This window comes from Drosophila takahashii, chromosome 3R (assembly GCF_030179915.1).
Source record: "Drosophila takahashii strain IR98-3 E-12201 chromosome 3R, DtakHiC1v2, whole genome shotgun sequence".
Classification (NCBI taxonomy): Eukaryota; Metazoa; Arthropoda; class Insecta; order Diptera; family Drosophilidae; genus Drosophila; species Drosophila takahashii.
Genome location: NC_091681.1, coordinates 15,628,458 through 15,656,154, shown reverse-complemented (window position 1 = coordinate 15,656,154; position 27,697 = coordinate 15,628,458). Strand labels below are relative to the sequence as shown.

The window sequence follows — 27,697 nt, the reverse complement described above, 5'->3', positions numbered from 1 at the left end:
GGATAGACAACTTTGAGGTGGCGCTCTTCAACGATGACGTAGCTATTGCTTCTTTTGTTTACTCGCACATTATTTTACACTTGGCCCATTGATTTTCACCTTGCACGAAAAGAAATATTTGTTATAATAAATACAAAAATTCTACCATTTTGGAGAATTTAATTTTTTGAATTTCCACGTTTTGGGTTTCGTTTTTTCGAAGTTATGATGAGTCACTATATGGAAAAACCATATATGTGGAAGCAACGAATTTTTAAACAGTGCTGCTATTTTTTTCTGTGTAAGAGAATGGATAGTTTACTGCTGGCACCCCGACCTCCCTCTCTCTTCCGCTCTCGCCGCTGTTTGTTTTCTTCGCGCGCGTGTTTGCACTCGCCGTGAGGCGAAAGCGCAGCGATAATAGTTGCTCAGATATAGTATATACTATATACTAACCCCACTCATCGCACAGATACATACGCACACTGCGAAAGGCCTAGATCTAATGGAAAACGCTTAATGTTTGTAAACAGACCGGGCAAAAGCACATTTCTTTTATTTTCCTTTTTTTATTTTTGGCATTTTGCATCTCAGTCCGTTTTGTCTTCTCTCGGCTTCTCTCTACACATCATTCTCCCCCAAACACACACTACGAACGTAGCTTTCACATTTTCATTCATCGCAAAACTTCCCATGGAAGGTTGCAAAAACCTTATAGATAAGATACAAGATGCATTTACAAGACCCTAACCTCAATAGTAATATCATAACTATTACTTATCTAAAACTCGAAGGTTTTTTGTATGATTTTGTGTAGCTAACCATTTCATAACACTGTGAAACAAATAACACTTAGTGTTAATTTGAACCGGGAATAATTGCTGTGTTTAGTGCAAAATAATGAAGTACTTTTATACGACTACTGCAGTAGGAAATAATTATAGTGAAGTCAAGTAACCAGTAAAATTTATTTATAATCAATGTATAAATATCTGGGTTAAAATAACAAAAAGACAGCTTAAAAATTATTATATTATATCGTCAGATATTTGTTGAGCAATTTAGGTACACTCGGGGTTTACTGTCATTTATTTAATTGCGGAAAAATAAGCTTCGTAGTTGGAAATAAAATAAACAACTTTGATCTTCAACGTTTTAAAAAAGTTGTGCTATCTTTATAAATATTCTCTAATAGTTAAATATATTTTAACATTATCTGTGTTTTATTCTTGCAGTGCAGTATCGTCGTGGGCCCATCCCAAACCCATTAGTCCCCACCCGGCGTTGGAGTGGTAGCCTAACATGGATATAGAAGACAAGCATAGAGATTAGCCGAATCCTTTGAATTTTAAATTCAAGATCCTAATTTAAATTAGCCAAGTAGCATAGCCTAGCATATAGCCCCTAGAGACAGAGGAACGGTTCCAATCCGCAAGCATCTCGCGTTCATAGTCCAGATCGAAACTTAACCGAATCCCAAGGACACAAGCGAGCAAGAACCCACAGGAGCACTCCAAGGAGCAACATCATCATGACGACCGACACCCGCCGACGCGTCAAGTTGTACGCGCTGAATGCGGAACGCCAATGGGACGATCGTGGCACGGGTCATGTGTCCTCCACCTATGTGGACAGGTTAAAAGGTGGGTCTGCCAGTCAACCAACACATCGAATGTGGTCTAAGTTTTTGCATACCTTAACTACTTCCAGGCATCTCGCTTCTGGTGCGCGCCGAATCCGATGGATCGCTGCTTTTGGAGAGCAAGATACAACCGGATACTGCTTACCAGAAGCAACAGGACACGCTGATTGTTTGGTCCGAGGGCGACAACTTCGATTTGGCCCTGAGTTTCCAGGAAAAGGCGGGTTGTGACGAAATATGGGAAAAGATTTGTCAGGTAAGTGTTACTAAAATATCTTTTTATAACTTGAATATTAAGATACCAGTTTATAGCTCATAAGTAGACATCGGATCTAAGGTGAAATAGTTTTTTTTTAAATACGATTTAAAGCCACATTTGATTGCTTACAAATTTTATTTATTTAGTTATAATTAGATTTATGGAAAACTTAATTCAGGTTTTTGTAAAACAATGTTAACCAATTAAATGGGGCTTTAAATCATATTTAAAAAAACCGATTTCACCTAAAATGAGTCATAAGAACTATGCAATTTTTAAACAGGAATAGCTCTGGCATATAATAAAACTAACTATCTTTTTGAAATGTAATGCATAGGTGCAAGGCAAGGATCCCTCTGTAGAGATCACGCAGGACATTGTCGAGGAGTCGGAGGACGAGCGCTTTGAGGACATGTCGGACACTGCGCCGCCCATTGAGCTGCCACCCTGCGAGCTTTCCCGGCTGGAGGACATTTCGGAGACGATACAGAGCTGTCTCTCCACCCCGCTGCGCAAGGAGAAGCTATCGATGGCCCTCGAGTCGGAGAGCTATATCAAGAAGCTGCTGAACTTGTTCCATGTGTGCGAGGACCTGGACAACACCGAGGGTCTGCACCACCTGTTCGAGATCTTCAAGAACATCTTTTTGCTGAACAAGAACGCGCTCTTCGAGATCATGTTTGCGGATGACACCATCTTTGACGTGGTCGGTTGCCTTGAGTACGATCCGAGTGTCGCTCAGCCCAAGAAGCATCGCCAGTATCTGAAGCAGTGGGCCAAGTTCCGCGAGGCGGTGCCGATTAAGAACCAGGACCTGCTGGCCAAGATCCACCAGACGTTCCGGGTGCAGTACATCCAGGACATTATCCTGCCCACACCGTCGGTCTTTGTCGAGGACAATATGCTGAACACTCTGTCCAGCTTTATCTTCTTCAACAAAGTGGAGATCGTTACAATGATCCAGGACGATGAGCGCTTCCTGCTCGATGTGTTTGCAGTGCTTACGGATCCCGCCACCATAGATTCGAAACGACGCGACACAGTACTCTTTCTCAAGGAGTTCTGCAACTTTGCCCAAAACCTGCAGCCGCAGGGCAAGGACTCGTTCTACAAAACTCTCACCTGCCTGGGCATCCTGCAGGCGCTGGAACTCACTCTCGTGATGAACGACAAGAAGACCAAATCGGCTTCTATTGATATCCTCACGGCCATCGTTGAGTTCTCGCCGCTGGTGGTGCGCAACTACACGCTCAACCAGGCCAATAGGCCAGAGGGGGTAAGTTAATAGGGATATAACCCAAAGCACTTCTAATATATGGGTATCTAAATTTGCACAGGAGCGTATGCTACTAAACATTGCCATCGAACAAATGCTGAACGACTCGGAGCCGGAGCTTGGTATTGCGGTGCAGCTGATGGGTATCGTTAAGATCCTTTTGGAACCGGAGAACATGCTTACTGAGAAGGGCGATTTTCTCAACTTCTTTTACAAATACAGTGTCCAGACGTTAGTGGGTAAGTGCGACTCTTCTACAATTAAAGTTTCAGCGACTAACTGGTTGATAATTGCAGCTCCATTGATGCTAAACACCATGGGCGACCGTCCGCAGAACGAGGACTATCAGACGGCGCAGCTGCTGGGCATCGTCCTGGACATTCTGTCCTTCTGCGTGGAACACCACAGTTATCACATCAAAAACTTTTTGCTGCAAAAGGATCTCCTCAAGCGAATTCTGGTGCTGATGAAGAGCACACATACGTTCCTTGTCCTCGGCGCTCTGCGACTGCTGCGCAAGATAATTGCGCTAAAAGATGAGTTTTATAATAGGTAAGAGTCGCGTCTTTTTATGTTGTTGATTAATAATAAGCTAATTGTTTAATTCTTATCTACAGACACATTGTCAAGTGCAATCTGTTTGAGCCGGTGGTGGATGCCTTCATTCGCAACAACGGCCGCTACAATCTGCTGGAGTCCGCCATCCTGGAGCTGTTTGAGTTTATAAAACTCGAGGACATCCGCACTTTGTGCGTTTACTTCGTGGAGAACTTTAGCAAGATATTTGATTGCATCGAATATGTGCAGACATTCAAGTACTTGAAGAATCGCTACGATCAGTATCAGGATAGGCTCAAGGACCGCGACAAGATGGAGAACCGAACGGACGGGTAAGTCTTGATCAAGCGCCTTGTGCTCCAACACAATGTGAAAATATTTGGGTGTATTATCTTAAAGTGGCCTGCCCATCATCCGTAGCGGTGGGCGGTTTCGTCGAGATCAGCGCCAAATGGAGGAAGAGGAGGAGATGTGGTTCAATGAGGAGGACGATTTCACTGAGGAGATCGACACTTACAACAACGTCATGAAATGTATGTATATCTTGAGGAATAGTTCAAGGTTAACTCTTCCGCAAAAGTTTTTCCCCCTTTATTAAAATGTTTTCATTGCTGTCGCCCTTTAGCCGTCAGCGAAAAGAATGGCCCGCAAACGCAAAACCAGCAGAAATCATCTCCGCCGCACAGTACGTCGCCGCACAGTGGATTGCTGGGTAACCTGAGCTCCACCGCGTCGTCCACTGCCACATCCGCCTCGTCGGGCGCTCCGGTGGCCAGTGGCAGCAGTAGCCCCGAGGCGATCTCAGCCGACGAGCAGACGCAGGCGGCAGTGCATTTAGCCGCCGCTGCCAACATTGCACTTCAGCACCATCAGCAGCAACAACAGCAGCAGCAGCAGCAGAACCCATTCCAGCAACAGACACAGCCCGAAATTGCGGAGCTGCAACAGCAGCTGAGCAGCGTGGATGGACCACAAAGCCAGGAGCTGGAGCTGTCGCAATCAGCTGCAGCCAGCGCATCGCCCTCTTCGTCATCCTCGTCTTTGGAGGCATCCACGTCCTCTTCATCGGCGTCATCGTCTTCATCTTCTTCGTCCTCGTCCTCGCCGCCCGGCTCGTCAGCGGCCGCATCTCTTTGCGATTCGGCGACAGTGGCCGCCGTGGCAGCTTCTCAGTTTCTCTCAACGATCGCCACGGCCATGGCGGCGTCTGTGACGGCGGCGGCGGCCACCAGCAGCTCGCCCAACCTGTCGCCAGCTCCGGCTGTCTCCAGTCCGGACATCGAGAGCGCCGATGCCCAGTTGCCTCCCAGCGATGACGCCAGCAGCCCGGTCAGTGGAGAGCAGGATGCGAACAGCACGGAAGCTGCCAGCAGCGAGGCGGATAAGACGACGGGCAAAAAGGTATGTTGATAAATCAGTGCACATTTAATCGAGTAATCCATTTAAAAACAAAAAGCAATTTATATATTGGCCTAGACCTCATGTAATGTTTAAGGATATGTAAATCTTCAAGTTTCATCTGATGTTTTAATTTAATTAATTTATTGACAACCCATTATCGTGCAATATGACGATATATTCATATAAAATTATTTTCTGATCAATTGTGAAGTAGTAAAAATATATTTAGGCATTAAAGATTTTCAAAACTACATATTATTATTAGAAAGATGTAGATCCATTACTTATGCGGTTTCCCTTACCATCCACAGGGTCTGGTCGACTACGAGAGTGATTCTGGAGAGGATGACTACGAGGAGGACGAGGACTCCGAGGGGCCACAAGCACAAAAGCGCGCGCGTCTGGCATAGTTGGCAGATGATGAATTCAGCGGCATCAATTATAAATTAGTACACACATAACAGAACACAACCAACCACGGCATACAACAAACAACACACAGACCCCCAACACAACACACACCAACGAATGTTAGGATTGCATTGGCGGCAACGACAGGACAGCACAGCAGACAGCCGTACGATGTAAGATCGAACAAGAAAACATACAATTAAATTTTAGCATAAAATTTATTTTAAAGGAGAAAGCAAAAAACACCTAAAGTAAACGAGAAATTATAAATCTTACTTTACTAAATTAAATAACTACATATAAATATATATATTCAAATATATATGCATATGAAAACACAGATAACTATAAACTGATCAGCATCCACAGTTGGTGTTGTTCGAGACTTGGAAAAGCATTAACGAAACAAACCAAAATAAAATGTATTTAGTAGTTAAATCCCACACAAGAGAAACAAGAAACACAGCAGTGGGGAGGTGCCGTCAGGTGGTGAAGGTCATTTGTATGCAGACAGCATCCATTCGCAAAGTCCCTTGTATCACAGCAGTTAACAGATCCTGTGGAGTTGGCGCGCTGGCTTAAAGTGTCGGTATTTAAAGAACAATTGCAAAATGTGTCTTGTCTAGCTTAGTTCTAATGCTTAGAATTAATCATTTCTACTATCTTTACCTATGAGAACGATTCCCTGCCAATTGCACTATCATACATAGCGCTGTTTTCAACTGACAATTTGAGTAAACACTTCTAATCGCAGAAACCTTTATAAAAGTTTCTATTGTAAACAGCGCTGTAAAATTGTAAGCAACGTAAATATATGGTGTTACTTTTAAATTTATATTTTTCAACTACTCCCAAAGCAGTGAAATATGTATTTCCCTAAGATTGAGTGTTTTTTATTTCCTTTTTTTAAATTGTTTTCTAAATACCCACAATGGCCGCCAACTTGACAAATTTTGTTAACCCCCTTGAGTTAGACGCAGATAACACTTGAACCCAATGAACCTTGTATATAATTTAGTCAGTCTCAATACGCGATTAGAGTTGATAACTGCCCTTGCACCACTGACGCCGACATTAAACCCAAACAATTTATCTTGGATATATCGAAAGCTTTGCACATTATCGAGCAGATTGAAATTGAAACTCTTGTTGGTAAAACTTGAGAAGCGTTGTCTGACTGTGTAATTAAAAACAATTGTTGCGCTACCCTTGCATTATTGAAACACACTCACCACACACACATCAATAAATAAATAATTATAATGATAACAAATAGAACGTAAAGTTAAACTAAAGTGGGGTAAAAAACGAACATCAGCAAACCAATAACAATAAAGTAAAGTAAAATAGTCTTCTTGAGTTTTCGTGTAAGTTTTTTTTTTCGTATTTAACGATAATATTAATTTGTATTAAACGAATGTAGTAGGGCTCACTTGGAACCACTCTACTCCACTCTCCACCCAACGCATACATACGCTCGCTCACACTTAAACCAATCGACATCCCACAACCACAATGACAAAGTAATAAAGTTATTTGTTAATAATCGTATTTGCCATGTGCGTTGCGTACTGTACTACATTTATTTATTTTAGTGTTTAAAAGAACTTGTCACTGCAAACGGTTTCCTCGAGCAACCGATCGTTCCCCCGCCCAGAAGTCCAATATAGCCGTGGAGAACGTATCCATACATTTATCCTTCCAAGTTGATGTTTTTGTTTGTCTGATTCTGATTGATTGAGCAACCAACATTAACAAGACGCATTCGCAAAGTGCATGAACAAGATTGAAGAAGATTAAGAGAAACCGAAACCGAAACTGAAACGAACACAAAAGAAAATGATAATGAAAACTAAACGTAAACGTAAAGCGACAACACTATAGTTTATACATAGTATTTATATGAATCGTGTATTGTATATGATATGCTGTCTAATCCCTAATCCTAACACACATACCCATTACGTCTATAATTTGAATACTTTATTTAGTTGTTTAAACATCCGTGCGTAAAATGCGATATATATAACTCTATATTATTATTATGAGTAAATTAAATAATAGTTTTTAATAGTTTTTAAACAGAAACAAATGGCTAAGCTCTCAAAGTGTTCTTTTATTTACTATATATCAAACACCTGATTGTCAGGAGGTCGGGTGGTTTTTTCATTGTCATGGCAACCGATTCAAGGACCAAACAAATATGTTTCCAGCAAATGTTGACTAAACTTTTCGGTGTAGTGTTTAGTCACTTCTTTCAATTGTTACCAAAATGTCGGTGGAAGACTCCTGGGTTTTTGATTCGCTGGTGTGCTTTCTGCACGGACCCATTTGGAATGCTCCGCTCCAGACTTTTATAGAGCAAAAGTCCCTAGGTGAGAATCCTATCCGAATATGGAAGCGTCAATAAGTCAAGGATTTGGTGCAGTCTTCGATCCCAACCTACCGATGGATGAGACCAATCCGGATATACTTCAGATCCACGAGGAATACAAGAATCTGGTGGATTACATGCTGGGCAGCTTCATGGAGGAGATGCAGATATCGCCGGAGCAGTTCGAAATGGCCTGTCTCGAGGGTCGTCAGCAGGGTCAGGGCGAAAATCCCTTCCAGTTTCATCAGGTGCTGTTTCAGCAGGTAAGTGCATTTGCCGATTTCCTAGCATTAGTGTCCTCGAGATGCCATCTTTTTAGATCTGGGCCGCCAATGACCTCAAGATATTCATACGCATGATGACGCAACGCAATGTGGAGCTTCAGCTACAGGCCCTAGATCTCATCGAGAAAAATCAATTAGCCCAAAGTACCGCCGATGAGGGGGATGACCGCAGTGCGGACGCGTCCTCGGATCCAGGGTGGGTTATGGGTTGTATTTCGTCGTAAATATACCCGTCTTATGCAATTGCTGAGAAAATTGTACTTGGTTTTCGCGTAATGCCAAATTGGTTTTGCACATATGAATTAGAGCCCTGCGTGAATCATTCAATTTTTTTTAATCATAGTATGCCATGAAATTTTTGATTTGTTTAATTCATTTCTATGTGAAATAAATTGAATGTTTTTCTAATTCATTTCAAATTGAATGAATAAATGAATAATTTTTTGAATTTGCCAGATTTTTTTGTGCTTTCTTTTGAGAACAAAAAGGTAAAAATTGTAACAAATCAATGTTAACTGCTTAGTAAATAAAATTCATGTAGATTTAATCACAAAATTATTTCCCTTTCTTTTTCAAAAGAAATTGTCGTTTGAATTATTTCGGAATTCATGCCATTCATTCATTAAATTCTATTAAACTCAAAATTCAAATTCTTTCAATTCTATTAAACTCAAAATTCTAATTAATTCATTCATATGAAACAAAAATTCAAAATAATTCATTAAATCCATTCATGCAGGGCTCTAATATGAATTTAATTACATTATTTTTTTCGTTTATATTTTGTATTATTATTTAACATTTTTTTATATTTTATTTACTAATTTTCCGGTTTTGATTATATAAGAGTGGCAAGTTCAATATCTGACCGTGATTAAAAGTATAATTTAACGAACTTAAATCATAATATTTTTGTTCATTTATTATGGCCAAAAACTAATATGTAGTTCCTTTAACAGTGATACCGCCTCCGAGGTGGAACAAATGATAGCCAAGACGGTGGCCGACGAGCTGGAGAGTCCGGAAGCGGCTCTCACTCCAGAGCAGGAGTCCAATCTGGAACTGGTTAATGACAAGTTTCAGCGCTTGAATCTGTTCTTCGAGCAGGAGGATCATGTGGACCCCAGCGATGTGGTGTCGCGACAGGAGTACCTGCGCCAGCAACGCGACAAGATCGTAGAGATTAAGAAGCAGACGCGGGCCAAGCAGCTGCAGGAGACCATGTCCCGCGGTACTCCGCATGCTCCGGAGGGAGCTCGTCCCAGCTCCGCATTGGTGGCCCAGCAGCTGCTGGAGAATGGCGGCCAAACCAAGGAGCTCTCGATGCCGGCACCTCTGGAGGCCGAGGAGAACGCTGCCCTCCAGCTCAGACGCAATCTTGCCAAGCGCTTGCGTAGCGAAGTGGTGGAACAAAAGTGAAATGCAGGACACACTACTATGCTCTACTATTCCCATTTATTTCAGATGCTCGGCCAGAATTAACAACGTGCAAAAGGTATTGCGACATGCAGACTAGTTCAGTTGCTGGTTGCACAGGGTGTGTGTCTTATGTTGTACTTGTCTCTCGTCTCCTCTCGTCCATGTCCACACACAGCCAACCCAGATTCGAAACGGGGGATTGTGTGTGGGCATGGTCGAGGGGATCTAATAATTTCCATTAAGGTTTTCGTCAAAATAAACATATTGCTAGTGAAGTGTTGCCTTGATTGCTCTTCTATGTTGGTATGCGATCCCGCAAGTAGGACATGATGGCATCGGTGCCCTTCATCAGGATCTGATGGCGGGGCTGACGAAAAGGATTGCCAACCAGTTCCAAGTGCCTGGCATGTAAAAGTGAAATTAGTTTGGCAATAGGATTATGAGTTGTCAATGAGGATCCTTACGTTATATTGGTCAGATTCCCCAAAGTGGGCGGCACTGCATCGATATCATTATTGCGCAAGTCCAATGTACTCAGACGTGGCATGCTCTGCAGACCCGATACATTTAACGTTTTTATGTGGTTCTCACTGGCAATAAGTATCTCCAGACCTTGCAACTCGTACACGCAGTTGGGGATGAAGGAAAAGCTGGAAATTAAATAGAATGAAATTATATGGAACTCCATATCTTTATATGATCAATCTAAACTCACCGATTGTTCGCAATGTTCAGTTCACGCAGTGTGTTCAAAACACCAAACTCCTTGGGCAGGTCATTCAACAGATTGTTGGACAAATTCAGGAAAGAAATACGTGTAAACTGGGAGATGAACTGCGGCACATAGCCGATGACATTATTGGATAGAACTAGCTCCGTGACCAGATCTTTCATGTGCTGCAGTCTGAAAATAAATGAATATTACATCCATAAACCTGGGATCCTTGATATTTTACAGAACCTACCCATTGGGCAAGGTGCTCAGCTGGTTGCGCGCAAAGTCCACCACATGCACTCCTTCATCTCTGGCTATCTGAAACACCTGATCGGGCACTTCAGTGAGCTCCTCCAGATTGACAGCTAATGTGCGTGAATGACGTAATTTGTATCTACAGGATAAAAGAAAGATAGCAGTTAGTATTAAGGCTGCCAGAATTTATACGATGTAATAAATGGCATATGTGTAAGTCTTGGAACTTGGCGATACACTACACCCAACGTGGATGCACAGCCAAGCGAGAGGATTCCATCTGCCCATAGGAAAACTGCCGATGCTGCTGCTGCTGGTACATAAAGCAATTTGCATGGGAATATTCATGTCGCTGCTGCTGGTAGCTCTCAGGCTCATAAATGTGTCCCTGGGTCCGACGATCATATTCCTGGCAATTCCTCAGCGGTTCGTAGACACAATAGTGCTGCTGGCATGAATATGGACACTGATATTGAAACCCAAGCTGCTGCTGTTGTTGATTATAGCTACAGCGGCGGAGATCAATGTGGTGATCCTGTCTGAAAGAAGAGCTCTATATGCATACCTATCCGGAAAATTTCCGGGTATTTCCCCAGAGTCCGACTGGCCAGCTCCACCTCGCAAACGGGTAACACTAATGCCCGCTGATGTGGAGGCCAAATCCGAGCCACCTCCCTCCTCCTTCGACTTGGCCAGAGCTCTCTCATGCAGCGTTTTTAATATACGCGCCGTTCCACACTGCAGGATGTCTCGTCGGATTGTCTTAATGGGATTTCCCTCCACCTGCAGGCTGATCAAGTGGGCCAAAGAGGACAAAGTGGTGGGCAACACACTGATCGTGTTATTGGACACATCCAGGCGGTTCAGATTGCGCAGCAGGCACAGCTCGTCGGGCAGCTCGGTGATCTTGTTGTCCCTAAGATCGAGTATCTTCAAGTGTGGCAAGTTGCCGCACATAGCTGTTGGTATGGTCTAATATTGTGTATAAATATTTGTCTTTAATATTTTCCCCTAATTAGATATTATAATAAAATACCTTAATAAAATTATTGCTAGCATGGAGTTCGCTCAGGGTCTCATTTCCCTCGAACTCGGGCAGCTCCAAAATGTCGTTGTGCTGCAGATAAAGGCATTCCAGCTTCCTCAGTAGACCCATATCCTCCGGCAAGCATGTCAGGTCGTTTTGCATCAGATCAATCTTTTGCAAGGCTATACACGAAATTGTTGTATTTGGATTAGTAAATACTAAAGGACGGACAAGCACTTACAGCGCATGTTAACTAGATCGGGCGGGAGTTCCTTGATGTGATTATAGGGCAACAGGAGCGCAGTTAGACGCACCAGGAAACCAATGCCGCCGGGCAGGGATTGAATGTTGTTATGCCCGCCGTCCTTTCGTTACAATTGGGTTAGCAAGCAGTTGGTTAGGGGAGAATATATCATATGGAATTAGTCAGATAAGACGCCACAACCAGATTTATGTAAATTAATTAAATGTCTTTTTTTGTTTATTAATTTTTCAAAATTGTTCAAGATCAATAGATTATTAATTCAATTAAATAAATTAGATTAGATGCTAAATTTATCTGTCCTATTAGACGATTTTACTATAATAATTAGACATCGGATTTTAGGTGGAATCGTTTTTTTTAAAATACGATTTAATGCCACATTTGATTGGATACAAAGTTTATTTATTAAGTTATAATAAGATTTAGGTTAAACTTAATTGAGGTTTTTGTAAAAAAATGTTAACCAATCAAATGTGGCTTTAAATCATATTTAAAAAAAACGATGTCACCTAAAATTTGATGTCTAATAATAAGTAAAGTTTATAATTATTAATATTTCCATATCCGTTTAAAATAACTATGTTGGGATTAAAATAAATTTGTAATGTAGGTACTTCATTATCAATTATATTATTCCTAGCCTATACAACTATTTAAATATTTTTTAGAACTTAACTCACCAGAAACTCGAGCATGTGAAGGTCACTAATATCCGGATCGACTTCGTTGAATTCATTGTACGAGATGTTGAGGTGTCGCAGCTCAGGTAAACTGTAGATCGAACGGGGCAGCTGGCTGAGCTTGTTGTGGCTCACATTGAGACGCATGAGCTTCTCCAGCTTCCCGATTTCCGACGGTAGCTCCACCAACGCATTATCGTGCAACTGAAAAAAAATATAATTATATTGTCAGTACTCCAATTAAATTATAATTATAATTCCATACTGTGAGCACGGTCAGCGATTGCAGATTCTCGATCTTGGGGGATATGTGCGTTAGGGTATTGGAGCTCAGGTCCAGGTTGTTCAATGGCACTTGGTTCCACCAGGCGTCCTCCTCCTTGATCGTCAGCTGTTCCAGATTCACGGCCTTGCTCTCCGTATCCGCCTCGTTGATGTCGTAGAGTCTTTCGGGCACTGAAATGATAAGTTTTTGAAGTCAATTAGAGAACGCTTATCCGGGAAAAGCACTACACTACAGGCTTCAGCGCGGGAAGGAGGCTCAGGATCGGGGTCATCCAGTTCCAGCTCATCATCCGGATCCTCGCTCTCCAGCTCGTCCGCCGAGGAGGCCATCTGGAATTCGCGGATCTGGTAGTAGCGTCGCCTTCGCGGATAGGGACCGCACATACAGAACGAGGTGAGCTGTTTCCTGGAGGACGCAATCTTGGGAGCTGGTTGAGATGTCGAGTCACACAACCGATGTCGTTCAGCTCACTGGGCTGATTGAACCGAGCGATGACTGGTCGGTGGACGCACCCCTGGAGCACCTTTATGTCGATCGTCTCGAAGCGCCGATGCTGTCCAGTGAAGCGGCAAATATGTTCCATGCCTTTTTCGGCCGCCTCCAAGGTCAAGTTCGCGATCGCTATCGCTATTACCTCACATGAACTGGAACCACAAGGCGCTGCTGTCAACGAGGCCGGGGCTCCATTGATGATGACACCTCTCCTGAGTGGTTCGGGGTCTGACATTGGACTTCCAGCGACGCAGTTGCTCCTGGGTCACCACTGCTTACAAGCCCCCCAATGTAAGTATGCAGCTACATACTTTTAAGTGGATAAATATAGTCGAAAGTCTGTGACTCGAATTATTTAAGGGATTACGGAATTAAGAATTTGTCATAATTTGTTTTGTTTAATTCAATATACTTTTTCAAAAAGGTTGAAATAAATAAATTCCATAAATAAATTCCAGCATTTTATAGATTCTAAGAACTTTAACAAAAAAGTATTTATATAATAATTTGATATATACAATTTTATAAAATAATATAATAATATTTTATACTTTATAGATTTTAAGAGGTTGGTCAAAAAAGTATTTATTTTTTATATAATAAATTGATTTTAAATGTATACATTTAATGCATTTAATAAATAAATTAATTTAACATTAAACCTAGGTAAATAAAATTTTCTCAAAACAAAATAGTGTCGAAGAAAATCAAATTTTAATTTATAAACCTAAAATATATAAAAACCCTCTTTTTTAATTATTCCGTTTAAATTTCAAAATGTTCAAAACAGAAACGGAATACTTAAGACGATTTCTAAAAATAACATTTGAATAACTAATTTAACGGATTTTTAAAGTTCGAGTTACAGAGTTTCGACTACAGCAATTATTCCGCCCTGTGGACTCACCTCTGGCCAATGCCTTGTTGGAGAGATTCAGGGTGCCCGACTTGCGGGCCAGCTTCCACAGTTGCTGGGTGAGCACCTGGTCGTCCTCGTGGTTGCTCCTCTCGTGGAAAATCGGGCGAAAGGAGTAGCTTGGCCTGGGCGAGTGCGCCACTGGGGGCGTTTGGCGAGGACTCGGGGCGCATCGGGGAATCCTGCTGGCGGAGGCGGTGACCCTGGCGGACGGGTGACCCCGACCACGGGGTCCGATTCCGTTGCTCATGTCGCTGGGGCAGCCGTAGTGGGTGAAGCAGGAGTGGCCAAAGTCGAAGTCGCCGCCGAATGCGGATGCCTGGTCACATTCCTGGGCTCCGCGGAACGAGCTGAACTCCGCGTCCTCCTGTGCGCTGAAGCTGGCGGGGATCACAGGTGAAATGGGGTCAGTGGGACGCTAAATAGCCACCGAATCACAGGTGAATTCGGTTTTGTCCAGTTTTTGCGTCGTTCTATTTTGGTTCACTGTCAGCCGTCAGCTGTTCCCTATGCGTTTTCCAACACTTGAAAGTTGTGTTCTCAACGGTAATTATTTTTAAATAACAAACGACCGTTACTTTTTATGTAAAACTTAAATTGTTTTAGTTTCAATAACCATTTGTTTTTTAAATAAATCATCAGCTTAGTCGAATTATAAAATAAAAAAAAGACAACAAAAACATAAAAAAAGGTTTCTAAATTCTATAAATTAAAATTTTATAAAAAAAATTACATATTTAGAATACATATTCTTAATTTGTAAGAAATTAGTTATTGTTAACTCCATATTATAAAATTCCCTAACAACACTATTAAATTTAATTTAAGTTAAAATTCAATACAACTTTAAAACAATTATAAAAGCCAAATTAAATTAAAAATTGAACTGTGGGATGCGGACATTTAAATTGTTAATGGTATATTTTCTATAATAAGTAAGTTTTTATATACTCGACTTACAATAAATTACAATTTTATAAAGACTTAAATTAAATTTCTAACTACAGCTGCATAAGATTCAAAATTAAAATCAATTTATTACCTCAAGAAGCGGCAACGTTTGAGAATAGTGCACCTGCTCAGCTTTATATGTATTATGCATTGGAATAAATGGAAATAGACCAATATGTCCTTCAGAACCGTAATTGATTTGATCGTGAACTTAAGTCTGTGCTGAGTGTGTGCAATCCGCAGTTCACAAGCTGATTAAGAGCTTAGGTTAAGTCGCTACTTACTTCATCATCTTGTTGGGGAACCGTTTTCCCTCTCTGTTTGGCTTCTGCTTCTGTGGGAGATACAAGATACCCAGTTACTTTAGAGCAAGGTCAGTCGCAAAAGTCAGTCAGTGGGGTGTATTAGATTTCCCTGTACGAAATGGGTGCCCACCAGTCCACCACAAAATGTTGCTTAGCTCTACATATATATTACACCCTCTAGAATACACTCAAGCCCTCCGCTCCCCTTAAAACTTGGTGGTTTACCGAAGCGGCAAAAATGCTGAGCCATTTGTCTTTGCGCCTATTGCCCATTGCAATGGGTCTCAGTCTGTCGTCAATGGACAGACATATTCCACCGGCCTGGCCACGTCGACTGTCAATCAAAATTATGAATAACGCTGGGTCGGTTGCCTCCAATTGGCCGCCTTCGCCATCCACATGGCCCATCCACATCCATCCCCTAACCAAAGTGACGAGGTGCCAGCCCCATGGAGCACTTGCCAGTTGTCATTCGGTTCTCATTGCAAGCGCATCGGCCTCGTGAACTCGGTTTCGGTTTAGGTTTTGGATTTGGACTACTACTATTGCATCATTCACAGTTTGGATTACCCTCGGAGATCCCTGACTTACACTTGGAATACCCGAAAGCAATGGCAGCCGGCGTTTTCAAGAGCTTTATGCGAGACTTCTTTGCGGTCGGTTGATGGACAAATCATCCACGAGGGGACTAAACTAAAAAAACTAAAGAATTTTTCAAAATTTTACCAAGGTTTCCAAAAATTATCCAAAGCTTGCTGACAGAATTTCAAATGAAACGTAGGGTTTATTATGCTGACAAGGAAGTGATTTTTCAATACCTATAAAGCGGAATACTTTGAACATTGGCGATTAAAATTTCGACTCCTCAAAATATATCAACTTTTTTCTAACAATTTTAATTTAGAGTAAATCACTTATTTGAATAAGTCTTTTGTCCTATTCCAAATCTTTTCTTGCAATTTTAAAGTAGCTCACAAAAAATATAGAACAAAAGGGCCCTACTTTTGAGTACCTTTTACTCGGTAAATACTGTAGTCGAGACCCCATCGAGGTTCTTGAGAACAGTTCCAGCTGATGAAATGTTTGGAATGTGGGAAATCGGGCTACCCGCCGACTGGATAATCCCTGCTAATCCACGGCAAAAGTGCAGCTGGCTTAGGGCTCTCAATCAAGGCGGCCAAAAGCGTTAAGACCAACCAAGCCACTACCTTTCTTGCAGGTGAAATACGATGAAAAGCTAAATGATCCCCAATCGGAGCGTCTGGATGGCAATGGACGGCACTATCCCAATTGCTCCTCGGATGTGTGGTTGCGATCCTGCGAGCGGGAGATAGTGGATCCCATCGAGGGTCATCACAGTGGACACATCCCGCGTTGGATTAGCGGCAGTCTGCTGCGCAATGGACCCGGCAGTTGGAAGGTGGGCGACATGACCTTTGGCCATCTCTTCGACTGCTCGGCTCTGCTGCATCGATTTGCCATTAAGAACGGACGGGTCACCTACCAGAATCGATTCGTGGACACGGAAACGCTGAGAAAGAATCGTTCTGCCCAACGGATTGTGGTCACCGAGTTTGGAACGGCAGCTGTCCCGGATCCTTGTCACTCGATCTTCGATAGGTTCGCGGCCATTTTTCGACCGGACAGTGGAACGGACAACTCGATGATATCAATCTACCCCTTTGGGGATCAGTATTACACATTTACCGAGACTCCCTTTATGCATCGGTAAGTTCTTTTTATTCTAATTTGAATGTAACAATGGAGAATGCTATAGTCGAGTGCCTCGACTATCATATACCCGTTATTCAGCTAAATAAGTGTGAGAGAAATGGAGATATGAAAGTAGCAAAACAGTCAGTCGGATAAAGTGGCTCCATCTATCGGAGTGGCCCGATTTAAAACAAGAGAGAACCCTATAGTCCCGACTATTAGATACCCGTTACTCAGCGATGGATGGAGATATAAAACTTTGATCGGGCATAACTTTTTAACTAATAATCCGATTTGAAAAATTTCTCCTACATTTCGATAAGTAATAACAAACACAACAAAATGGAATTTATGTTTAGTATAGGAATACAATGTAATCTTTTACTCCACGAGTAACAGGAATAAGAATCTGTTTTTAAAAAATGCTTGGGGCGAAACTTAACTCTGGTCAAAAAAGTTATAAAAGACATCTCCGACGAAATGTTCAAACTTTATCTTATTAAAAATTATTTTTTTAATTGTGATATTTTAGAATAAATCCCTGTACCCTGGCCACCGAGGCGCGAATCTGCACGACGGACTTTGTGGGCGTGGTGAACCACACCTCGCATCCGCACATCATGCCCAGCGGCACCGTCTACAATTTGGGCACCACAATGACAAGATCTGGACCAGCCTACACCATCCTCTGTTTTCCGCATGGCCAGCAAATGTTCGAGGATGCTCATGTGGTGGCCACTCTGCCCTGTCGATGGAAGCTCCATCCCGGTTATATGCACACCTTCGGCCTGACGGATCACTACTTTGTGATTGTTGAACAGCCGCTGTCCGTCTCCCTGCCGGAGTACATAAAAGCCCAGCTAAATGGGCAGAATCTGTCGGCATGCCTCAAGTGGTTTGAGGATCGTCCGACGCTCTTTCACCTTATCGACAGGGTTTCCGGAAAGCTGGTGCAGACCTACGAATCGGAGGCCTTCTTCTACCTGCACATCATCAACTGCTTCGAACAGGATGGCCACGTGGTGGTGGATATTTGCAGCTACAGGAATCCCGAGATGATCAACTGCATGTACCTGGAGGCCATTTCGAATATGCAAACGAATCCCAATTATGCCACTCTTTTTCGTGGACGTCCCTTGAGGTTTGTCCTGCCCTTGGGTACAATTCCCCAGAGTCAGGGTTCCTCAGGAAAGCGAAGACTGGTCAAGTCCTTCTCCCTGGCTGGTTTGAGTTCTCCGCCGGTTAACCGAACCATGAAGCACTCGGTTTCACAGTACGCGGACATTACCTACATGCCCACCAATGGCAAACAGGATAACGCCGGCGAGGAGAGTCCCAGGAGGGATGCCAAACGGGGTCGCTATGACGAGGAGAACCTGATTAATCTGGTGACCTTGGAGGGCAGCCAGGCGGAGGCCTTTCAGGCTACTGGCGTAATCCGCCTGCGTCCCGAAATGCTCTGCGATTGGGGCTGCGAGACGCCCAGGATCTATTACGAACGGTATATGGGCAAGAAGTATCGATACTTTTACGCCATCAGCTCCGATGTGGACGCAGAGAACCCGGGAACCGTAAGTACTTTTTGGGATTTCTTAACCATATTATATTCATATCATTTTACAGCTCATCAAAGTGGATGTGTGGAACAAGACCTGCCTGACCTGGTGCGAGGAGAATGTGTATCCCAGTGAGCCCATCTTTGTGCCCTCACCAGATCCCCAATCCGAGGACGATGGTGTCATTCTGGCCTCCATGGTGGTGGGCGGTGGTCTCAACGATCGCTATGTGGGCCTGATTGTGCTGTGTGCCAAGACCATGACCGAACTGGGTCGTTGTGATTTCCATACCAACGGACCCGTGCCCAAGTGCCTCCATGGATGGTTTGCCCCCAATGCCATTTAGATTCCTAGATTACTGTTGTTTTTCAGGGGGTAGACCCCCTGCCAGTATTACATGTAGAACTAGACTAGTTACGTTTGTATCAACTTAAAACTTTGGATTCAATACATTCGCAATAAACTCCTGCCACTTGCGCTGGAACACCCGATTAATCTTTCGCCGTTCATCCGAGGTGAGCACTGCGTACTTTAGGGAATTCAGGGCCAGTTGCTTGAGGAATCGCAGATCCGCTTCCGCCGGAGCCAAGGCCATGAAGGCGTAGTAAAAGTCGTAGCTGAGACCCTTGGCACCCCACACACCCGGATCATCGGAGGATATCACGATGGGAAAGTTCTCTGCTATCAGGAAACTGGCCGGATGATTACGCAGATCCCAAACGAAGCCCAGAACTTGATTGGAAATGGGATTAACTTCGATGGCGATGTTGCGCTTCTTGATGGTGGACCATAATTGTGGGTGCTTGGGCAATGCGAAGGCGTGTCCGATGCGCTTTGTATTCAGCAGAATGGCGTCCATCATGTTCCAATCCGTGCGCCCATTCCAATCTGTCAGTTAAGTTAAGGTTAAGCAAAAGGAATATCCGAGGAAAATATTATCTAGATTACTTACTTGTCTCGCCTGCGTGGAAGAAGTAGTTGGCCGTGCTGGGTAAATCTGAAAGTTGGTTCATGTACTTGTTTAGCGGATCTCCCGTGTCCTCCTGTCCAATCAGATCGAATCCTATCACAAAGTTGGGCTTAGCATGACTGCGGGTAAAGAATATAATATAAATCAGTTGGCGTAAAATTAAAAATTAAATTAGATTAATTTGCAATGTGTGAATAAACTCACTGTAATTGCTTGAAGGTGGTTATGCGCCTCAACATCTCATCCTCGGTGGCTCGATTGCGCTTGGCATAAATCACTTTGACGCCCACAAAGTCATGGTGCTTGGCCTTGAACTCCTCCACAATCCTTTCCAGTTCGTTGGCCACCTCCAAAGTGCTCAGAGTGCGATTGTTGTCGTCGTAGAGCTGGAAGATTATAACCATATTACATGTTGTATAAGACGGTTTTAAAGAATTATTACTCACAGGCGATAGTGAGGCTCTGATCTCAGCATAGATAATATTATCCTCACATAGTTCCTCCAAAAGGCGTTTGTGATAGGCGCAATAGGTAGGTCGGTATTTGTAGAGTCGATCAACGGTGGTAAATATATTTTCAAAGCGCTCCCAGATCTTTTTGCGGTTCGGCAAGAGGGCTGGGTAATAAAATTCCAGTTAGAACTAAAATAGGTGAGATAACAGATAGTAAATTTACCTTCCGGCCTGGGACCGTGCATATTGATGTGCTTCTCCAGCTGCCGCTCGTATTTGCCCCGATCCTCGGCATTAATCCGCTCGGTGCACACATTCTGCACCTCGCTGTGGCATCCAGACTGATCGTAGGTGAATACTAGGAGTCCATCCACATTGCGGCAGGTGTACAGATTGTTGGTGGTGGTCAGGTTCTGGATGATCCACCGGGAGGTCACCATTCCTGTGTTGTGTCCGTGTAGGAAGGCGCCCTTCGGCATCTTCTGGATCATCCGGAAGACTTCGCTCTGGCGGACGTATTGCCTGCCCTGAAAGAAGTGCATTGCCGGGGCGTACTTCTCTGGGGTCTTGAGGCCTTCGGCGATCTCCGCCCGCTTAGCGTTCATCAGGATGCTGTTGGCCTTCTCCTCGTCGGATGACAGCCATATATTTCCTCCCAGCGAGGCCACCCTCTCCGCTTCCATAATCTGCTCCCGCAAAGTTTCATAGGCTGTCGGATGTAAAAAAGGATCTTCGTTCTAAGTGTATTTTAAAAATATAATGTGGTTTCTACTACTAAAAATTAATCCTTTTTAATAATACATTTTTTTAATTTAAATATTAAAACTTAGTTTATGTAAATGCTACTTTTATAATAATATAAATAATATAAAAGAATAGAAAGTATAATTTATCATCCTGGTTAGGTTTTTCCTGCTATTACGATCTTCAGATTTATCTTTATGGAAAATTAAAACCTTTTTCCATGTATATGCTTAGTTCTTTTCTGATAAGTAACATTTAGGAAATAATAAAATCAAATCTGAGATTACTATATCGTATACATTACTCTTACATATAAGTTAAGACACGTTTATTTCCATGGACCTAGAGTGAATTCTAATACATTTATGTACTTTGATAAGAAGCTAGAATGTGTTCATATAATTCTTATAACTTTATTAAATAAATACAATAGGTTGCAATTAGTTGAATTAAATTTAAAGTTGATTTACGACCGCACTGCTTTTTAGACTCGTTATCAATTAACTTGGGATACTTTTCTGAATTAAATGTATTATGTGTGTTTTATATAAAAGGTTGGAAATCACAGAACAATTTGTTTTCAATTGTTACACATAACATTGCGCATAAACACTTTAAAAGAGAAAAAAAAACTTTCAAAAAACTTTAGAAAGTTAGAAACACTTATATAAAATGTTATTTTAACACATTATTCCAAATGCTTAGCTAGTCCTTCGATGAAAATTAGGAATTGTAGAATCGAGAATCCTCCTGGACTTACGTAGGTCCGCGGCGTTCAGCCCGCCTAGTAAATGGACTACAAAGGCGACCAAAACACCCAGCAGCAGCATTGCCTTCCAGTAATCTCAGTTCCGTTTTCAGAATATACGCCGCACTTTTTCGATCCACGTCTCTTGGCGATCGTAAACCAACTGATAGTGCCTCCCGTTGAAAAATCTGACCCGTATACGGATTGTGCAATTTCCACTCTGATCATGATCTTGGTCGCTGAGGGAGCAGTGGCATCTCATCTGGTGCAGTAGTTCAATGACGGAGATTAGTCCGCTCTGGAATGGGGCGCGAAATGTTTGAATGCCCCCGGGTTGGCACTTTCGTTGACACTGGCCCCTCGGCCAATTTGCAAATAAATTTCGTGACGTAGCATGGTCAGTGCCAAAATGCCCTACGCCAAAGTGATCCCATATATAAGTAACTCTTCATCACAAATATTATACATATTTTCCAGAAATACAAAATAATTATAGAGCATCACTAGGAACGCTAAGGCCGGACATTTATGCTGCTATCAGCTATATTTGTACACATATAATGTAAATACATTGGGTTCGGTGGGTATATTTTTGCATATTGTTGACTAACCCAATTTGCTCTGTTTGCCCGCCGAAATTATACTTGACATTGAACGTGAAATGGGGGCATCAGGCCATCGATCATAAAAGGGAAATCTCCTGGAAATATAATCTCTTTCATGGGAATTTTTTAAAAACTACAATATTTGCATATGTTATGTAAATATGTGTAAAAGGTGTGCCTCTATATTTTTCCTTTTAGTTTACTAGCAGATTTTCGAAATGGGTCATCAGGCCATCGATCACAAAAAATTAATTTTATATTACTCAAAAAATAGGTAATCCGAATATGACAACTTTAATTTTGTTTATTTCCTTATCAAAATATTTGTATAAATATAATATAATTTTTTTTACAAACAAATAAAGTGAGCTTCATGACAATAAATTTTTTTTCGAACCGCTATCTACAATTTAGTACTAAACAAATCAGTGAACAAAAAATAAACATTACATTACAACGGCTTGTCAACAAACTTTTTGGTGTGTAAGCTGGGATAATTGACACATCGGTAATTACCGTAATTGCCATAAGCATCCCGCCCACTTTATAGGGTCGGGGGACTCGAGGAACTTGTAATTCCGTAGTCGTGTGCTGTTAGAAACCAACAACCGCGTCCGCCAACGTCAGTGAAAATTTGCCAAAATAGAAAAAATTCAGATAGTTAAAAATCAGCGAGCACCGGGAGCGCGCGCGCCTTCGTCATTTTAAATCACTTAATATGTGCGGCAGGCATTCAATCAGACAGATATATAAAAAAGATACCCAAACAATCCAGCTACTAGAATGAAATTGTTTCGGCAATTCCCCGAGTTCGGGAGCGTTGTCAACCGTTAAGAGTCGCGGAGGGTGGTGGCCCCCGGGCTCCACCTCTGGTCTAATCTTTTAATGAGCAGGCTTCGCGGAATGATTTTGTCAAAATTATAGTTTGTTTTTGCTTTTCTTGGTTCGCACAGCCATAGTTTGAACACCCGCTTTCGACGATGGTATCCACAGTTCTAATCGGACACTTCGGGCGAGCGGTCGCAAAAAAAGAGAAAATAATTCCCCACCCGAATTCGCGAGTCAATAATAAATAATAATAAGTCAAACCGCCGGAGTCGAGTCAATATTTGGATAGTAAACTCATTACCAGAGGGACAGGACTAACAAAGAAATCGGAGAAGTAGTAAAAGAACTTCAACGTGATGAAGGGATTACTGGTTTTGCTAGTGCTCCTGATTTCCCAACTTGAGATCCAGGCACAAACTGCTTTAAGTATGATATATTTAGTTCCATTTTAAGTTTAGGTATCTTTTAATACATAAAAAAAGGATTCTAATTAATTTTATCTAATTCATTTCATTTCCAAGATATTAACTGAAATAAAAAATTAGTTGTTTAAAATGTTAAAAAATCTAATTCATATCCCTAGGCTATGAACAAGCTCGTCAGGCTGTTCTCACGGCGGAGGAGGAACTCATGACCGGTGGACACACATATCTGAATAGCCAGGAGGCCAAGGTGGACGATATATTCATGGAGTACAAGCTCGGGGAGTTGGCCCAAGGATTCCGAAATGCGGAACAAAATGCAGCTGCTTTGCATTTCTTTAAGGCCAAGCCGCTGATCGACCGGAGTGCTATCTTCCGGTTCCTTCAGAAGATGCCCAAGGGATCTGTGCTCCATCTGCACAACACCGCCTCGGTGAGTTCCAAGTGGGTGGTAGACGATCTGTCGTACATGCCCGGTTTGCTGCGGTGCACCACAGCCACGGGACGGAGTGTCCTGACATTTCGGAGGACACCGAAGGACCACAAGTGCCAGTCGCAGTACGTCCGAGTTGCCGATGAGCGGCGCAACTCCTTGGATCGCCTGGTCTACGATCAGAATTTCGAACGTCTGATCAACTTGTATACTCCAGTTCCAGAGCGTGAGTCGGGAATATCCTTTTGTGACTATATAATATTTTATTTTATTATCTTACAGTGGAGTACCCTACCATTACCCAGGTTTGGGATCGATTCCAGGACATGTTTGACGTTCTCGGCGATGCCTTAACTTATTTGCCAGCCTTTCGATCTTATCACTGGCAGATGCTCGAGGAACTATACAACGATAATGTGATGTACGCCGAGATACGAACTAGTTGCAAAACGGTAAGTAGGGGCTTATTTTTATGAAATAGAATTAATATACCATGATATAATCCGAACATTATACACAGCCTTATTAGGAAAGATTGGTCCATATTTCCACACATATTTCTTTATTCTTTTCCCGTTTCCTGATTATTTTTATGGACTTAACTTTTTATGGATTTTATTTGTTATGGATTGGTAATTTCCCATAACAGCGAGATATAAAGATTCTCATTAAAGATTAATTCTAGCAAATAAGGAAAAACAAGACAAAATTTTTATAAATCATTCAGATATTTTTTTTAGAATTTATTTACTATTTTGCTTTTATTAGCTTTACGACGCCAGTGGACGTACTTTTCCCCGAGAGCGTACTATTCGCGAGTTGTACAATATAAATGAGAAGTTCGTGAAGCTGCATCCCGACTTTCTGGGCTTCAAAGTCATTATGGCTGTCTATCGTGGATATGAAATGGACCAGCTGAAGGAAACCGTAGAGGAGTTTAGGCAGTTGCAGTGAGTAAGGATATAAATAAATAGAAAATGTAATTTCAAAGTTTTTTTACAGTCAATCTTTGCCCCACTTCTTGGTTGGATTCGATTTGGTGGGTCAGGAGGACAAGGGAAAACCACTTTATAGTCTACTTCCTGCCTTGAGGAACTTGCCGCCAACATCTCGCCTTTTTCTGCATGGCGGAGAGACCAGTAAGTGGTATCTCTATAAAAGCTTCCCTGTAACTTAATGGCATATTCCTTTTAGATTGGTTTGGTGCCTCCACCGATATCAATCTGCTGGATGCCCTGCTGCTCAACACCACTCGCATTGGCCATGGTTATGCTCTGGCCAAGCATCCGATCCTCCTAAACGCCGTCAAGTCGCGCCAAATCGCCGTGGAAGTTAGCCCCATTTCGAATCAGGTGCTGCATTTGGTCTGGGATCTGCGTAATCATCCGGGTGCTCAATATCTGGCCCTCGATGTTCCTGTTGTTATATGTAATGATGATCCCGGGTTCTGGAATGCCAAGGGCCTGAGCTATGACTTCTACTATGCCATTATGAGTCTCGCGCCAAACAACGCGGGTCTAAGGATTCTAAAGACTCTGGTCTGGAACTCGGTGAAGTACTCCACGCTGACGGAGGAGGAACAGACTCGGGCCTTTAAGATCCTGGAGCTTAGTTGGACGCGATTCATTGATAAGGTTCTGCAGGGCAGCGTATTCTAACATAACTTTGTTTTAAAAATAAACAACACAAGTTAAGTTATTTTTAAAAGTATAAAATAAATTATTTTTCTAAAAGTTGGGCTAGAATCGCCTAAAATTACAAAATAATTTTTTTTAGCTAGGCACGTTACAGAGTATTTTTGGAAACTGCTTTTCCATCTGATACCACAAATTCTACGAAACGCTCGCAGCTTTCCGAAATTTGCAGATATGCGGTATTAAAACCTCCCATTCCTTGGCTCTGTGAAGGCAAAGACTATTTTAGTTATGCACTACAAAATCAAGGTCATTGAAATTACAAAATATGGATCCTGGATGATCTCATCCTCCTTGCGTCCAATATAGCTACCCAGCAGTTCAATCTTGCAATATGGAGTGGGATTAAGTCTACCTGCCATTTGCTGAAGCTCCATCAGGTTGCTGTTGTCCATGGCGAATACGTAATCAAAGTCGTAAAAGTCTTGGGCAGTAATCTGAATAAAATAGGTGTAATATTAGAAGAAGATATAGAAGAAGAAGAATGGTAAGTTTATTACCATACGACCCAAGTGATTAGTTTTAAGGCCATGTTGTTTTAGCAATTGTTGCCCTCGTGCCTGGGGCTCCACGCCCACATTCCAATCCCTTAGGCCAGCGCTGTCCACATACCAATCCCCAAGATTTCGTTTCAAAACTAAATGCTTCAGTATGGCCTCGGCCATTGGCGAGCGACAGGTGTTGCCTTAATAATAAGTAAATATTTCATTTAGTACTTGCAGTTTTTAATTGTTGACACTTACCAATGCACACAAACAGAACCTTCATGCTTGCGGAAATGCTGGGAACTGCAAGTTCCGATGACTAATGCAGCTGATTCATTTAATAATATATAAACCGGTTCACGTTTCGTATCAGCATTTATTGGTTAATCTATATCACAACATTTTTATAAATCATTTACTTTTGCAGGCGCTCTTTCATGAAGGCGGCACAAGCCACAACACACTGCTGATAGGCGGTCTCAAAGCCCTCTGCTCCACGCTCCTGAAAGAAACGTAGAGAATCACATTCAGATTATACTAGTTGATACTTTAATTTACTATCTATTTTTACAGAACTTATTACTTTGATATTTTAAATATGTTCTTATATTTACTATGGTTTGCAGAATTTTTCTGACTCCTATCATCGTTTAATCTTTATATGTTTATCATATATTTTGTAATACTAGGAATATTTGTAGTATTACTATCTTCTTAATGTATTTACCTAGGGGTATAAAGCTAAAATCTATTTGCTGGGAATAAATCTCTCCATCTCTACTAATATTTTGTTTCTATTTATCTCTCCTCCATCTCCATATTTTTAAAGACCCTAGTATGACCTGCGTAAGCTTTGAAGTCTGATCCTTATGGCAAATACTATTCCTTCATTATAATGATATTATCCTAGACTTAAAGGACATCAAGAATCTTAAAAAGACAATATCGAACCAGTCTGGTAAAAGATATAATTTGATTCCTTAAAAGTGCCTTACATAGTACGGATCCTCGATGATGCGGTTCTTCTTGTCCAGCCCAAAATCGCCGAGCATTAGGAGCTCGGCCTTGGAGTCCTTGGGCGCCAGGCGCTTTAGCTCGCTCATGTTGTCCTCGTCCATGCCAAAGATGTAGTCGAATTCCGAGAAGTCCTGCTTGCGGATCTGGCGGACGATGTGGGTGCACTTTAGACCGTGTTTTTGCAGGGTGCTAATGGCCCTTGGATCGGCCCGGTTGCCCACGTGCCAGCCTCCAATGGCTGCACTATCAACCTCCACGTCCTTGACCTTGGCCTTTTCCAGAGTGTCCACCATCACGACCTCTGCTATGGGAGATCGGCAGATGTTGCCTAAAAGCCAAAGGTTAAACTGTAAATGTTTGTTCACCATTTCAGTTAAGTTTTCTTTATTACCCAAACAAATCATTAGCACTTTCTTTACCATCTTTAAAACAATTTACACGAGTTTTACAAACAATTTTGGTGTGTTGATTATTCCGGCTGGCGAGTTCCAATTTTTTTGTTCGGTTCCGAATTTTCCAACCCAACCCTGGGAAT

General features: G+C 42.1%; 8 protein-coding genes across 15 annotated transcripts; 4 read left to right on the top strand and 4 right to left on the bottom strand.

Annotated features, from left to right (window-relative positions):
- The first annotated feature begins 1,487 nt into the window (after positions 1 to 1,487).
- On the top strand, positions 1,488 to 7,618 carry flfl (serine/threonine-protein phosphatase 4 regulatory subunit 3 flfl). Of its 2 annotated transcripts, none has more exons than XM_017145840.3 (9): positions 1,488 to 1,622; positions 1,690 to 1,877; positions 2,218 to 3,156; positions 3,218 to 3,395; positions 3,453 to 3,708; positions 3,774 to 4,046; positions 4,135 to 4,247; positions 4,340 to 5,115; positions 5,427 to 7,618. In XM_017145840.3, exons 1-9 carry the CDS (start codon positions 1,511 to 1,513, stop codon positions 5,523 to 5,525), a joined length of 2,934 nt encoding a protein of 977 aa, XP_017001329.2. In that variant the 5' UTR covers positions 1,488 to 1,510; the 3' UTR covers positions 5,526 to 7,618. The 2 variants fall into 2 exon arrangements, with proteins under 2 accessions (XP_017001329.2, XP_017001328.2); XM_017145839.3 differs by having other exon boundaries at positions 4,114 to 4,247.
- Positions 7,619 to 7,756: 138 nt separating this feature from the next.
- On the top strand, positions 7,757 to 9,965 carry LOC108060234 (cilia- and flagella-associated protein 36). Its single transcript, XM_017145861.3, has 4 exons — positions 7,757 to 7,901; positions 7,955 to 8,163; positions 8,220 to 8,380; positions 9,144 to 9,965. The coding sequence occupies exons 1-4, from the start codon at positions 7,799 to 7,801 to the stop codon at positions 9,601 to 9,603; spliced, it is 933 nt and encodes a 310-aa protein (XP_017001350.1). The 5' UTR covers positions 7,757 to 7,798; the 3' UTR covers positions 9,604 to 9,965.
- On the bottom strand, positions 9,621 to 16,263 carry f-cup (leucine rich repeat containing flyers-cup). 7 transcript variants are annotated; one of them, XM_070217766.1, is made up of 13 exons: positions 16,087 to 16,261; positions 15,475 to 15,524; positions 14,231 to 14,619; positions 12,811 to 13,001; positions 12,546 to 12,749; positions 11,842 to 11,965; positions 11,610 to 11,782; positions 11,139 to 11,545; positions 10,816 to 11,079; positions 10,569 to 10,712; positions 10,319 to 10,507; positions 10,068 to 10,253; positions 9,621 to 10,004 (listed from the first exon to the last, which is right to left on the bottom strand). In XM_070217766.1, exons 2-13 carry the CDS (start codon positions 15,480 to 15,482, stop codon positions 9,899 to 9,901), a joined length of 2,385 nt encoding a protein of 794 aa, XP_070073867.1. In that variant the 5' UTR covers positions 15,483 to 15,524; positions 16,087 to 16,261; the 3' UTR covers positions 9,621 to 9,898. The 7 variants fall into 7 exon arrangements, 6 of the variants coding, with proteins under 6 accessions (XP_070073867.1, XP_070073869.1, XP_070073868.1 ...); XM_070217768.1 differs by lacking the exon at positions 10,816 to 11,079 and having other exon boundaries at positions 16,087 to 16,260; XM_070217767.1 differs by lacking the exons at positions 14,231 to 14,619; positions 15,475 to 15,524; positions 16,087 to 16,261 and adding an exon at positions 13,064 to 13,446.
- Positions 16,107 to 19,259, top strand: ninaB (neither inactivation nor afterpotential B). Its single transcript, XM_070216566.1, has 4 exons — positions 16,107 to 16,151; positions 16,655 to 17,223; positions 17,741 to 18,779; positions 18,832 to 19,259. The coding sequence occupies exons 1-4, from the start codon at positions 16,107 to 16,109 to the stop codon at positions 19,108 to 19,110; spliced, it is 1,932 nt and encodes a 643-aa protein (XP_070072667.1). The 3' UTR covers positions 19,111 to 19,259.
- On the bottom strand, positions 19,154 to 21,852 carry Adgf-D (Adenosine deaminase-related growth factor D). The gene is made up of 6 exons (XM_017145740.3): positions 21,691 to 21,852; positions 20,410 to 20,895; positions 20,181 to 20,350; positions 19,939 to 20,120; positions 19,717 to 19,853; positions 19,154 to 19,652 (listed from the first exon to the last, which is right to left on the bottom strand). Exons 1-6 carry the CDS (start codon positions 21,758 to 21,760, stop codon positions 19,195 to 19,197), a joined length of 1,503 nt encoding a protein of 500 aa, XP_017001229.1. The 5' UTR covers positions 21,761 to 21,852; the 3' UTR covers positions 19,154 to 19,194.
- Positions 21,853 to 23,194: 1,342 nt separating this feature from the next.
- Positions 23,195 to 25,624, top strand: Adgf-C (Adenosine deaminase-related growth factor C). The gene is made up of 6 exons (XM_017145905.3): positions 23,195 to 23,537; positions 23,695 to 24,192; positions 24,249 to 24,418; positions 24,735 to 24,916; positions 24,969 to 25,105; positions 25,161 to 25,624. The coding sequence occupies exons 1-6, from the start codon at positions 23,468 to 23,470 to the stop codon at positions 25,622 to 25,624; spliced, it is 1,521 nt and encodes a 506-aa protein (XP_017001394.2). The 5' UTR covers positions 23,195 to 23,467.
- An 87-nt stretch (positions 25,625 to 25,711) lies between these two features.
- Positions 25,712 to 26,558, bottom strand: Argp (Arginine phosphatase). Its single transcript, XM_017145906.3, has 4 exons — positions 26,404 to 26,558; positions 26,161 to 26,345; positions 25,924 to 26,097; positions 25,712 to 25,865 (listed from the first exon to the last, which is right to left on the bottom strand). The coding sequence occupies exons 1-4, from the start codon at positions 26,426 to 26,428 to the stop codon at positions 25,752 to 25,754; spliced, it is 498 nt and encodes a 165-aa protein (XP_017001395.2). The 5' UTR covers positions 26,429 to 26,558; the 3' UTR covers positions 25,712 to 25,751.
- On the bottom strand, positions 26,502 to 27,694 carry primo-1. The gene is made up of 3 exons (XM_017145908.3): positions 27,554 to 27,694; positions 27,141 to 27,490; positions 26,502 to 26,647 (listed from the first exon to the last, which is right to left on the bottom strand). Exons 1-3 carry the CDS (start codon positions 27,582 to 27,584, stop codon positions 26,561 to 26,563), a joined length of 468 nt encoding a protein of 155 aa, XP_017001397.2. The 5' UTR covers positions 27,585 to 27,694; the 3' UTR covers positions 26,502 to 26,560.
- Between the last annotated feature and the right edge of the window lie 3 nt (positions 27,695 to 27,697).